This window comes from Somniosus microcephalus, chromosome 11, assembly GCF_052327205.1.
Source record: "Somniosus microcephalus isolate GS21.2 chromosome 11, FLI_Smic_1.0, whole genome shotgun sequence".
NCBI lineage: Eukaryota > Metazoa > Chordata > Chondrichthyes > Squaliformes > Somniosidae > Somniosus > Somniosus microcephalus.
Genome location: NC_140997.1, coordinates 18,744,219 through 18,757,865, shown reverse-complemented (window position 1 = coordinate 18,757,865; position 13,647 = coordinate 18,744,219). Strand labels below are relative to the sequence as shown.

General features: G+C 45.0%; 1 protein-coding gene across 1 annotated transcript; it reads right to left on the bottom strand.

The window, feature by feature from the left end:
* Window positions 1–2,895: 2,895 nt before the first annotated feature.
* Window positions 2,896–11,934, bottom strand: smcr8a (Smith-Magenis syndrome chromosome region, candidate 8a). The gene is made up of 2 exons (XM_086000269.1): window positions 9,266–11,934; window positions 2,896–3,448 (listed from the first exon to the last, which is right to left on the bottom strand). Exons 1-2 carry the CDS (start codon window positions 11,629–11,631, stop codon window positions 2,995–2,997), a joined length of 2,820 nt encoding a protein of 939 aa, XP_085856395.1. The 5' UTR covers window positions 11,632–11,934; the 3' UTR covers window positions 2,896–2,994.
* Window positions 11,935–13,647: the final 1,713 nt, after the last annotated feature.

The window sequence follows — 13,647 nt, the reverse complement described above, 5'->3', positions numbered from 1 at the left end:
GTCATACAGTGTGGTACTGAATCATAAAGAGCATGCAAGGTCTTGAGTTCAATCCCTGACATATGCCCAGTTAATCAATCTCGAACAAGGCAGCAGTGACAACTGGGATAGGGAGGGAAGCAGCCATCCAGAGTCCCTGCTCCGGATTACTATCCGGTGATTCCTACTGGAAAATGAACATAGTATGTGAATAGGTTCAGGCTTGGCAGTGACGTTCCCAACAGTCTAAGTGCCAGTCAGCACTTATTACCCAAACTCACAAAAGAAAATGGCTACTGTGACAGGTAAATGAAGACAGTCAGTAACTATAGCCCAGAATGACCTGACTGCCTTCAAGAGGAGAAAATTGAAGGCAGAGGGGGGAAAAAAAAAGACAAAACCACAGAATGGTTTTCTAAGTGGTAGTCCATGCTCATATTTGGAATATGCAAATAGCGTGCAAAACCAATTGGCTGCATGACTGGTATTGTGAAACTGAAAGGGAGATTGTCTATAGTTAACAGTGTTATGAAAATACCTCCAACTGTTCAAATACACCTGATATTCCAATTGGCTTTCCCATGAATAGAATTAATCAAAGTTGGTGCAGTAATGATGTTCTATTGATGTTTGGTATATCATGTTATATTTACACTGTCAGCAGAAAGACTTCAGAGGCAGAAGATAATTACTGTGCTATCACTCAACACCATCACTAAGGCGCCAGAAAAGGGAATTTCAGTAGGCTGCTGATTTCGAACAGTGATGACCAAGTTAAGCTGCTGCACTTTGTGGTGTTATATTTCAGCCTGCACTATGCTACAATCCTTTTGAGAGATGCTTTGTGTGCAAGTTTTCACTGTGCAGGCTTCATTAAAGTGCTGTGTTATTTGAGCAACAAGCAAACAAAACAGGATCTGAAAGTGCGACTGCTGAGTAGTCAGAGTTTTGACATGATCCAAAAATGCTCTTGAAACCCAAGGAGCAGATGTTTAACTTCTCTTTTCTTGGCTGTTGGACCGACACACAAACAGGAAAGATAGCGTGGCCTTACTTCAGGCTGTGGTGCCTGAACCAGTTTATAGACGGTAGTGATGTGTTAGATTTAGGATTAGTCAGTCACACCACCATCGTGTCTAGGGTCTGCTTCCTACTTTAAAAAAATAAATAATTGCAGAAGTGGAAAATGAGGCAGAATTATTTCTGCTCCCTGCTTTGCTACACACCATTCCTGATGAGAGATTGAGAGATAGAGAGAGAGAAGTGTAGTCACTGTTGTAATGTAGGAAACACGGCAGCCAAATTTGCACACAGCAAGCTCCCACAAACAGCAATGCGATAATGACCAGGTAATGTGTTTTAGTGATGTTGATTGAGGGATAAATATTGGCCGGAACACCGGGTGCATGGCACCCAACTATACCGCTTGAAGGTACAGAAGAGCAGCCCAGAATGATTCACTCTAATTGCCCCCCCCCATCCCTGTATGGAAGAACCTGGCTTCGACTTAACACCATCTTCCAATGGCGTGGATAAAAAGAACTCTATGAACTGAAGCAGGCCACACCTTGAAATGGCACACTATTCTCCCCCAACTAAAACGTAAAATGAAACCACTGACAAGCGACACGTCTACACCAATGGTTCTTTTCCTTTTAAAATCCAAATTCTATGCAAGTCTAAAGCAGAGTTTCACTTCCCACTGAAATTCGTGAAACTGCTGATGGGGAGAAAATAGGTATTGCAACACCTTGGAGTACGTCAAGTGATTGGGCGAACTTAGATTAACATCGAGATGCGTTTATTTCCAGCCTTTCCCATTCACCTCCACCCCCCCCCCCAACCCCATCCCTCCCCCGTGAAAGTGGGCCACTAGGAAACAGGCACATACCATTGGTGAATTGGACTTGCCCAGGTGCTGGCATCTCACATCCAGTATGAGACTTGTAATCTGCATGCTGCCAGTATAGATGCAAGTCCAGGCACAGTGTAAGCTATTGGAGACAAGATTAGTAGATTTGGATCAATGGTTTTTTTTGTTGACAGTTAACAAACAATCATAAAATCATGCATCATGAAAAAGCATCTACTGCCATAATACTATGAGGTATGTAACCTTATCACCATACTCCTACGTCAGACATGGAATCTACCTTGTCCTCTTTATAAAAAAAAAAGCTAAATTTATTTTCTTGGACCATAACCATGAGTTACTATTCACATACCATTGTTGAGGACAGCAGATAATCCGATTTTAATGGTACTACTATGAAACAACCTACCTCCCAGACCTTCGCTAACCTAGAGGCCTCGTTTGCCAGTTCTCAAGCCACTAATGTTCAGTTACATCTGACATGGCAATCAGGGAATTATTTTTTTTCCCTCATCTCCTAAATGCAAATTGATACACAGGCTGGATAATTGTTCTGAGACTTCAGCCTCAGGGAGGTACAACAAAAAAAGTCAGATCACTTCAGGGGCCTCTGACCCAGTGATATTCAGTTTCTGAGCTCCGTTCTGTGCGGTGCTTTTTCTGGATTCCAGTTTAGAGAGCCTGACCTGGAATGACGACTTCAAATACCATCCCTCTGTAAACAAACCTCCAAGACCTCGGCAGGGCATGGAACAAAGCCTCAAAACTGAGTCTTGTTTCACCCATGGTTCAGGAAACTGCACCATCCCATTCCCCTTGATGCTTTACATCATCCGGAGATAATTTCCCTCCCCCAAACCAACGACATAAAAAAAAAATGCAACCTAGAATATGGAGTTGAAGACACTTCAATGCACCAGATCTGTAAATTCTTGATTCAGTTTCGTCACTAAAAGGTTATCCAATGATCTGTAAATTAGAAAGGCTGAACTTTCCTTTACCTGCCATAGCCAGACTGATGCCTTTTCACAGTGCAGGCGATAGTACAGCAACATAGGAAAAACCGACAGAAAAAGGTCATGCTTTTCTGTGATCAAAGTACATAATAAAAATTCAGCATTGAAATGGAGAATGTGGCAGACTTAGATCTTAAACACAACATTGGAGATGTAGTTAAACCGCAGAACTGGATTTAAGCCCTTTGCAGGTTCATGTAGGTAGTGCATCTTTATCAGTTCAGCAAAGTATCGCACGATCTTGCTATCATCATTCATCAGCCCCAGGTGGTGCTTTAAAAAGTTTGCCCTTCGATAGGTGACCGACTCTTCGCTTTCTCGTTCATCGATGGGAAGGTGCAGGTGGTGGCAGAAGGTGTAGAGAAAGGCCTGGGAGCACAGTTGGGTCAGCATGTTGTGGACGTGCATGTAATATGTGCTGCCCCTCTTTATCTGAGTCCTGTGGTCTGCCAGCCTGGTGATCAGCAGTCCTTTATATAGCGGGCAACGGAGGGTTTTGCTGTCACAGTCTAGAATGCTGATGTAGCGACTGTACCGATTCAGCGAGTGCAGCACACTGCTACCCAGAGGAGAAGCTACTCTAGAAAAGTAAAAGAAACAAAACATTTACCAATTCATTCTCAACAGGACTGCTCGCTGACAATGGGATTGTACACTGTAGCAATAGCGCCAATTTCAAAATTCACATTCTGGCCGTTTCAAATTCAGTCTGAATTATAGAATTCTCCCAGCTCCAAGATATATTTGGGCAAGTGAACAACAACTTATATATTTATATAGCACCTATAACGTAATAAAACATCCCAAGACGCTTCATAGGAGTGTTACCCAAAAAATAATTTGACACCGAGCCATAAGGAGATGTTAGGGCAGATGACCAAAAGCTTGGTTGAAGGGGTAGTTTTTAAGGAGCATCTTAAAAGGAAAGGAAAGGGAAGTGGAGAGGCGAAGAGATTCAGGGAGGGAATTTCAGAGCTTAGGACCTAGGCAGCTGAAGGCACGACCGCCAATGGTTGAGCAATTATAATCAGGGATGTTCAAAAGGTCAGAATAGACAGAGCGCAGAGATCTAGGGGGATTATAGGGATTATAAAACGTTACATGTATAGTGTGGGTTTCAAATTAACAGTCCATTTTGCTTTAAAATTACTACAATAATGACCATGCATTGCAAACCCCCCAATAGTCATACCTGCTGCTTTGGAGTTCACTTTTGCAATTAGGTTCTTTACAGGATTCCCCCCCCCCCCCCAAAAGAGTGTAATTTACCTGGCTTGTATGTGTTCAGGGGATTATGGGCATCGCTAGCAAGACCAGCAGTTATTGCCCATCCCGAATTGCCCTCGAGGTGGTGGTGAGCCACCTTCTTGAACCGCTGCAGTCAGTGTGTTGAAGGACCTCCCACAGTGCTGTCAGGGAGGGAGTTCCAGGATTTTCACCCAGCGACGATGAAGGAACAATACATGTCCAAGTCAGGATGGTGTGTGACTTGGATGTGGTGATGTTCCCATGTGCCTGCTGCCCTTGTCCTTAGAGGTGGTAGCGGTCATGGGTTTGGGAGGCACTGTCAAAGAAGCCATGGCGAGCTGCTGCAGATCTTGTGGATGGCTCACACTGCACGCCGATGGCGGAGGAAGTTAATGTTTAAGGTGGTGGATGGGGTGCCAATCAAGCGATCTGGTGTCGAGCTTCTTGTGTGTTGTTGGAGCTGCACTCATCCAGGCAAGTGGAGAGTATTCCATCACACTCCTAACTTGCGCCTTGTAGATGGTGGAAAGGCTTTGGGGAATCAGGAGATGAAACACTCGCCACAGAATACCCAGCCTCTGACCTGCTCTTGTAGCCACAGTATTTGTGTGTCCAGTCCAGATAAGTTTCTGGTCAGTGGTGACCTCCAGCATGTTGGTGGGGGATTAGATGATGGTAATGCTACTGAACGTCTAGGGTAGGTGTTTAAACTTTCTCTTGTTGGAGATAGTCATTGCCTGGCACTTGTGTGGCACAAATGTTACTTGCCATTTATCAGCCCAAGTCTGAATGTTGTCCAGGTCTTGTTGCATGTGGGCACGGACTGCTTCATTATCTGAGGAGTTGTGAATGGTGCTGAACACTGTGCAGTCATCAGCGAACATCCCCATTTCTGACCTTATGTTGGAGAAAAGGTCATTGATGAAGTAGCTGAAGATGGTTGGGCCTAGGACACTGCCCTGAGGAACACCTGCAGTGATGTCCTGGGGCTGAGAGAATTGGCCTCCAACAATCACAACCATCTTCCTTTGTGCAAGGTATGACTTCAGCCAGTGGAGAGTTTTCCACCTGATTCCCATCGACTTCAATTCTACCTTGATGCCACACTCTGTCAAATGCTGCCCTGATGTCAAGGACAGTCACTCTCCCCTCAACTCTGGAATTCAGCTCTTTTGTCCATGTTTGGACCAAGGCTGTAATGAGGCCGGGAGCCTAGTGGTCCTGGCGGAACCCAAATTGAGCACCGGTGAGCAGGTTATTGGTGAGCAAGTGCTGCTAGATAGCATGGTCAATGACACCTTCCATTACTTTGCTGATGATTGAGAGTAGACTGATGGGGCGGTAATTGGCCAGATTGGATTTGTCCTGCTTTGTGGACAGGACATAACTGGGCAGTTTTCCACTTTTTCGGGTAGATGCCAGTGTTGGAGCTGTACTGGAACAGCTTGGCTAGAGGCGCAGCTAGTTAATTGCAGCAATAGACATAAAGCACAGATGGAACAATTGAAAGATTTCAACAAAATGTTCTCAGGAAGTGCTGCAGGGTTTTAAAAAATACTTCTGTGTAGGTTAGCCACGTCACTGACAACAGTCACACCATCATCTAATACTGCAATACTCTATAAACATTGAATTCACAATTTAACAAATCTGTTTGGATTGCCTGGAAGAGTTACTAGTAAAAGCTAACTTTCCTGCGTTTAGCTGTAAACACAAAGGGAGGATTGCAGTTAAGACTTTTCTCAAATATCAATGGTTTCATGTCTGAAAAGTGGAAGCCTTTGATTCCTTTTAACCACACGCACACTTTCTGATCACTTTACACAGTTTCATAATTGTCACCAATCTCAATCATATTTCCCTCTCTGGACCCAGCACAGCAATTTTAAGGAACTTTTTAAACAAGTAACATACTGCCGTGATGTTTTAAAGTGGAATGACTGCAGACTCTGAGGACACAGTTATACAAAGCATCTCGGGCAGATTCTGTATAATGCAACATGCAGTGGCAGACCAGAGTTATGCAAGGCAGTGTATCATTACACTCCAAATTCAGTTCAGTGACAAAGGAGCAAGCTCAGAGCACCACTCTCTGAATGGCTTCTACCCAACATGATGGGACAGCAGGTGGGGGCAGTGACTCTCATAATATTAAAACGCATTTTCACACCAGGTTGGATCATCATCATACCCGGTGCAAAGTTCCAAGTGGTGAGAGAGTTGCTCCTAGAGTTGGTCTTGCTGCTCTTGGTTTTTGTATGCTTGGAGCTTGCAATGCACACTGCCAAGTTAAACTATTGATCCTGTGTTGACACTCCTCCAAAACCTCTCTGCAATGGGGAAACACTAGTACGACAGCACCAGGGTAGTTAATGGTCACTTTATACACAGCAAAAGTGATAATACTTGTGTGAAGAGTGTTCAGTTTATTAAAAATCCATCAGCTTAGCGTCTTTAGGTAACTCAGGAGCAAAACCTACAGGTCTGAAGATAAAATAGCTTCAGACTGTAATTTGAATGGTTCCAATAAGAAATCTGAATGCATCATCTGACCTTGTTTCAATAGTAATGTGGCAAAGTTACACAGCTTGTGTGGCAAGTGCACAGAAACAACTGGGAACTGCATGCTTCTCATGGATATGCTTTTGAGTTTCATTGTGTAATTGATTCTCAATGCACTGTGCAGAATGCAAAATATTTACTGCTATCTGCCTATGAAAGGTGTTAAATTCACCCGACTCTAATTTCATGTAACATTGACTCTCTTCTTGCTTAAGAGTCAGTATCCGTCACCAAACAGTGAGAAACTGCTTGACAAAATCTCATGTAAAAAAGATGTTGATAGATGAGGCTACAGAATTACACAAAAAGCAGTTAAAAGATTTTACAATGACACAAACATCAAACGTTATTGCAAACGAAGATGGGCTTTAAAAAAAAAGCTATCCCAAAAGATTGTCGGCATTTATGCACAAGTTTGACATGTACATTCTGGGTGGGTATTTACTGTCCTGCATGAAGCAGACCGGCCAGACAAATGAAAAGCTCTAACTGGACTTAAAAAAAAAAACCTACAATAAATTTAGCTAAAATGTAATTAAGTCCATCTTACTAATGTCACACAAATCAATCTTTGTGGAGAAATAAAATGTATGAGTACAATTTTCAGAAATCATATAAGGGTGATGTCTTCACCGCCATCTTCAATCTGTCATTGGCCCAGGCAGTAGTCCCTACATGCTTCAAGACCGCTACCATTATTCCTGTGCCAAAACAAACAGCTGTGACGTGCCTGAACGACTATCGACCTGTCGCACTCACACCCATCATAATGAAGTGTTGAGAGAGACTGGTCCTGGCTCACATCAAAGCCAGTGTTCCCGCCTCTCTTGACCAACACCAGTTTGCCTATCGTGCAAACAGATCAATGGAGGATGCAATCACAACTGCTCTACACTCTGCACTGAATCACTTAGATGGTAAAGAGACCTACATCAGAATGCTGTTCATAGACTACAGCTCAGCATTCAACACTATCGTCCCCAACAAGCTGGCCACCAAACTCCACACTCTTGGCCTGAACACTTCCCTCTGCAACTGGACCCTGGACTTCCTAACAGACCCCAGTCTGTCAAATTAGGTAACCACACCTCCTCCCCCCCCCCGACCCTGAACACAGGGGCCCCACAAGGATGTGTGCTGAGCCCCCTCCTCACCCACGACTGTGTGGCTGTTCATGGTTCCAACACCATCATCAAGTTTGCGGATGATACCATGGTAGTAGGCCAGATCACCAACAACGACGAGTCAGCCTACGGGGAGGAGGTCCAGCATCTCGTGAAGTGGTGCGCCGATAACAACCTGGCCCTTAACATCAAGAAAACCAAAGAAATCATTGTGGACTTCAGGAAGTCTAAAGGCAGAAGTCATACCGCCATCCACATCAATGGGGCTGTGGTGGAAAGGGTGGACAGCTTTAAGTTCCTTGGAGTCCACATCACAGAAGACCTCTGCTGGTCCCTCAATACCTCCTCTCTGGTGAAGAAGGCCCAGCAGCGCCTATATTTCCTAAGGAGGCTGAAGAGATGTAACCTGTCACCTCTGATCCTCTCTAACTTTAACTTTTACCGCTGCACAATAGAGAGCATCCTGACGAACTGTATCACAGTATGGTATGGCAGCTATAGCTACTATGACCGGAAAGCCCTGCAGCGGGTAGTCAAAACTGCCCAACGCATTACCGGCACCCGGCTACCGACCATAGAGCACATATACCAGAAACGCTGTTTACGGAGGTCACGGACCATCATCAAAGACCCTACCCACCCCAGCCACAGTCTGTTCGCCCTCCTGCCATCTGGGAGACGCTACAGATGCATTCGCACCCGAACGACCAGATTTAGGAACAGCTTCTTTCCCAGGGCTGTCATCCTACTGAACTCCACTAATAAACTCTAAAGCCTGCACATCTGCCAATGCACTTTATTATGGTTATGTTTATGTTAATGTATTACAAGCCAAATGTATGTTGAATGTTTAAATGTCTTAATCTAAATGTACACTCTCGGGAGCCGCAAGCCTACATTTCGTTGTACTGCACTTGTGCACTAACAATGACAATAAAGTTGATTATTATTATTAGTTTGAGAGAATGTATCTTAGCAAGTGTATATTCATAGATTACCGAGGTGACAGGGTGGTGCTCACTATCAAAATATTTACAGGCACATGTATAAAAGTTGTTTTTTCAAATAAGCCTACAGCTGGAGCAGGAAACCACCCTTCAAATTGGATTAAAAAATCCAAAGTGATATTAATAGTCCCAATACTCCCATTTTTGCAAGCAACCCAATATCTGATAAAGGGAGAACACTTGTAAAGCTTGCTTCACATCTGGTGAAACAAAATCAAAATGAGAGGTCATCAGGAAGAGCTTTGAGAATTTTCTCCCAGCCCTGGGATCCACAGTACTTGACAAAGGGAGTTACACAAACACCTACAAGACTAGTTTCACAGCATTCTTCCAAACTCTGTATTTAATCTATTATGAATTAAATTCTAGAATGCATCTACAGTACCAAACTTCTCTTTGTTACAAAGTAAACTGGTCCTTAAATATAGCTATCTTGTACCCATATTTAATACGCACCTCTGAAGTCCAATGAGTTTCCAGGTCTGTAAATGGTTGATGTGCAACGGGAATGTTAACCATTGCTTTATAGAGTCTGCATCCCTGCCACAATTGGGGACAAACATTGACAAAGCATTGACAAGCTTCTTGACTTTTCCTTCTTGTTCACCGACTATTACAAGTGTCCGCCCCGACAGCAATGAAAAAATTGCCTGCTGTGCAAAAGAATATTGCCTTATAAACCACAGCGAGTTCTTCCCAGAATGTTTCTTACGCTTTCCAGAGAGCCTCTTTGATGGACTGGTTGGGAAGGCTGGAGATGGAGTCCGATCAGAACATAAAGATGCACTAATGTTGTCCAAATACTCCTCTACTGGAATCGGAGCGGTTTCTCCATTACCAGGTGGATCACTGTACTCCTTTTCATAGGTAGACAATACTTGATCAGCATATAATCCAGCTCCCTCGTCTTGCTGTGGGAAATCACCATGGAATATTTGGTCTATGCTTTTACTGCGCTGTGGTGGAACATTGACGACTCCATCATTGTACTCTTCAGTTACAAATGTAGGTACTGATCTAGTAAAATTTGGGCTCTCCTTCCCAATACAGCAAGTGGAGTCTACAGGCTCAGCTAAAACAGACAACGTTATAGTATTATTTTCAAAATCAGCATTGCTAAATCCATTTCCATGGTTTAGATTCACATCAGGCTGCACAGGACCTGTGCTCAGCCGTCTTTCTTCTTCACTGTCTAAAGCTAGTTCTTCTTCATGTATTGCACTTGGATAGGTGGCCTTAAGATCTTCGGGTATCAGAGATTCGGTGGTACTGAGGACTTCAATGCTGTCCTCACTGTTTGTCCGCTTGGTGATCACGAATTTCCTCCTCACAATTTCTGCATGCTGACACTGGAAGTTTGTTTGGCCGTCAGACTTAGAGGAAATTATTTGGGCTGGGCAGGATTTTTCTGTACCCAGCACTTCAATGCTTTCACCGCTACTGATACTTCCCTTTTCTTTCCCTTCCAATTCAAGGTAGTCTGAAGCTCCTGGAGGATTTTTACATGGAATAGAACCTGCCACAGTCCCATGGTAACTCTCTACATTGGCTTGCTGATCCAGTTTAATAGGCACAGACTCCACACAAGACTTGTACGACTCAAAGCTGGTGGCCTCATTTGATAAACATGGGTGTTCCAAAACCTTAGGACTGAGGATATTAAAACCTGGAAGCAGTTTGTCACAGTGCTGTTGCTTTTCAGCTTGTGCTTCATCGGTGAAGAGTAGTGGATCTTCAAACAGAAAGGAAGTTATTCGCTGTTGTTGAAGCAGCTTTTTTTCAATTTGGCTTGTAATTAGATAGCATACATCACCTCTGAAGAATTTCTCCACCTGCCTAAGCTGTTCTAGAGTTTGATTAAAAAAGTAACTATCACAAAGTTCTTCCAAGGTTTTCAGCTTTTTTTCAAAGCATTTTGCCGACTTGGCCCTTGTGAATTTGGGCGTGTAAGATCTTCTATCGGAAAAGCTAATTTTTTCACACAATTCGTCTGCATTTGACAATTGCTCCAACTCGGTGTCGGATTGTTTTATGCCATAATCTGGCTCGTAAGAAAAATAGTCCGAATCTTTCGTTTTTTTGTACGAGTAAGTTCTAATCTGCATTAAAAGATCTTGATGCTCAATTATACACTTTTCCACATTAGCTAGCTCGTTGGCTTTTTCTATCGCGACCGACGAGTAGTATCCTTTGTCGTTGGATCTTTTCTGGATTTCCGTTTCGTTGTGCAACACATTCCGAGTGTACTCCAGGTCCTGGAGTTTCTTTTCCAGTTCGTTGGCGAACGCTTTCCTGTTTCCAGTTTTCAAACACTCGGAGGCTCTGGAAAAGTCACCCGAAAGCTCCTGGAACTGCTGCATGATCTTGTGCTCGTCGGCGGAGATGTAAGCCACGCAGAAGGGCCGGACGAAGCCCCTGGCCTCCAGGTCGTAGAGAGTGAGGTGGTGGACGTAGGCGAAAGCCCCTTCCTTGGAGTCCCCCAGCACCACCTTGGAGTCTTCCACGAAGTTGAGCTTGGGATAGCTGGTGCCGGGCGGGTGCCCCACAAAAGAGGCCTGGTAATCGACGGACATGATCCTGAGAGAGAAATAGTTGAGGTCAAAGTTACCGCGGGCATTGTCCGGGATGGTTAACAAAGGCTGAGGGCCTACCTGCTCGGAAAACTCGGAAATCAGAATGAAATCCTTCGGGAATTTAGCCGTGGCCGTCTTGGACCAGGGGTTGTCGGGCTGGAATTGGAAAGGGGGCACCGAGTCGTCGTTGCACGGCTCCCCGTAGTCATCCTCGCGGGTCAGAGCCACGACATCGGGGGCAGTGATCATATTTCCACCTTCCCAGGCCGAGTGTGTGAAGCACAAAGAAAGAGCAACCTCCTTAGCAACGCCAGCGCCTCCTCGCCGGCCACCATTTTGTTTCCAGCTGACCCGGGCGGCCCTCACCGGCAGCAAGCGTCATGACTTGAACCAAAACAGTCTCTTTTTTTCCCCCTAAAAAAAATTGCGTCTGCAAACGGTTTTCAGATCAACTCATTTAAAAGCGGCGATGAATCAACAAATGCGATTGTTTCATCGTTTGATTAAATTGTGTGGGTGGGGTGTGAGGCATTCTGGGGGCTGTAGTTCTCCGCTCGCCCTTTAGCCCGAGGCCCAATGGCGGCGCGAACTACAGCTCCCAGAGTGCACCGGCGCCGCTGCGGCCTCAATAGGGCAGTTCCCAGTTGTGAGCATGCTCACTCCGGCGCAAACATGTTATAGCGCTGGAAGGTGATGGGTTTGCCCAGTCAGGGCGGCTCTTCTTCTTAGGCAGTCCCTCGGAACCGAGGATGATTTGCTTCCACGCTAAAAATGAGTTCGCAGGTGACTGATGAGTCCAATGTGGGACCTACAGTCTCTGTCACAGGTGGGGCAGACGGCGGGTGGGTGGGGTGCTTGGGTTGACGTGCGCTCCTTCCGCTGTTTGCGCTCGCCTTCCGCTTGCCCCCGGCGAAGAGACTCGAGGTGTTCGGCGCCTTCCCGGATGCTTCTCCTCCACTTTGTGCGGTCTTGGGTCAGGGATTCCTAGGTGTCGGTGGGGATGTTGCATTTTTGCCAAGGAGGCTTTGAGGGTGTCCTTGAAGTGTTTCCTCTGCCCACCTGGGGCTCTCTTGCTGTGTCGGAGCTCCGAGTAGAGCGCTTATTTTGGGAGTCTCGTATCGGGCATGCGGATGATGTGGCCCGTCCATTGGAGCTGATCGAGCGTGGCCCGTCCATCGGAGCTGATCAGGGCGGCTCACCGCACTGATTTCTCTGCTTGCTAGGATTTTAATGCAGCGTCAGTTTTTTTTTGATGCACTAAAATTTGGGATGGAAAAGTTAATTCTTTTCACGCAGCAACCTGCAAAATGAAACGCTGCCCGAGAATGTTGTGCTGCCAAATAAGTGTGTTGAACATTTAATGCAAAAAGCAAAAATACCGCAGATGCTGGAAATCTGATATAAAAACAGATTTAATATACTGCATTCGCTGCTCACGATGCGGTCTCCTTTACATTGGGGAAGACCAAACGCAGATTGGGTGACCGCTTTGCGGAACACCTCCATTCAGTCCATAAGGGTGACACGAGCTTCCGGCCGCCTGTCATTTTAATTCTCCGCTCCACTCCAACTCTGACCCCTCCGTCCTCGGCCTCTTGCGCTGTTCCAACGAAGCTCAGCGTAAGCTCGAGGAACAGCACCTCATCTTTCAGTTAGGCACTTTACAGCCTTCCGGACTCAACATCGAGTTCAACAATTTCAGATCATAACCTCGGCCCCTATTTTTTCACATGGCAGCTGTTGATGATTCTGCCATTCCCATTTACACCTCATCTAGACTCATCTTTTGTTTCTTTACTTGTCCCATTACCATCTCCTTTTGCTTTGTACTATCATGCCTTTTGTCATTTAATCACTATCACAGACCTTCCCTTTTGTTCTTTCCTCCTCGCCCCCATTTCCCTGCCCCTGCACTTGCTTAAAAATCCATTACTTCTCGAACCTTTTCCAGTTCCGACGAAAGGTCATCGGCCTGAAACGTTAACTGTTCCTCTCTCCGCAGATGCTGCCTGACCTGCTGAGTATTTCCAGCATTTTCTGTTTTTATTTTAGATCGGAGCATTTATTTCCTGTCTTCATGGCTCACTTAGCTGCATATCTAACAGTCTGCTAGGCATCATAGTTTAAATCCCCATTCATTTGCATCTATTTCAAGCTGGGGATACCAACTATGTGCGCTGATTTATAATTTATCCAACAACATTGTGCATTTATATAACACCTTTAACATAGAAAAACGTATCGAGATGCTTCACACGATTAATC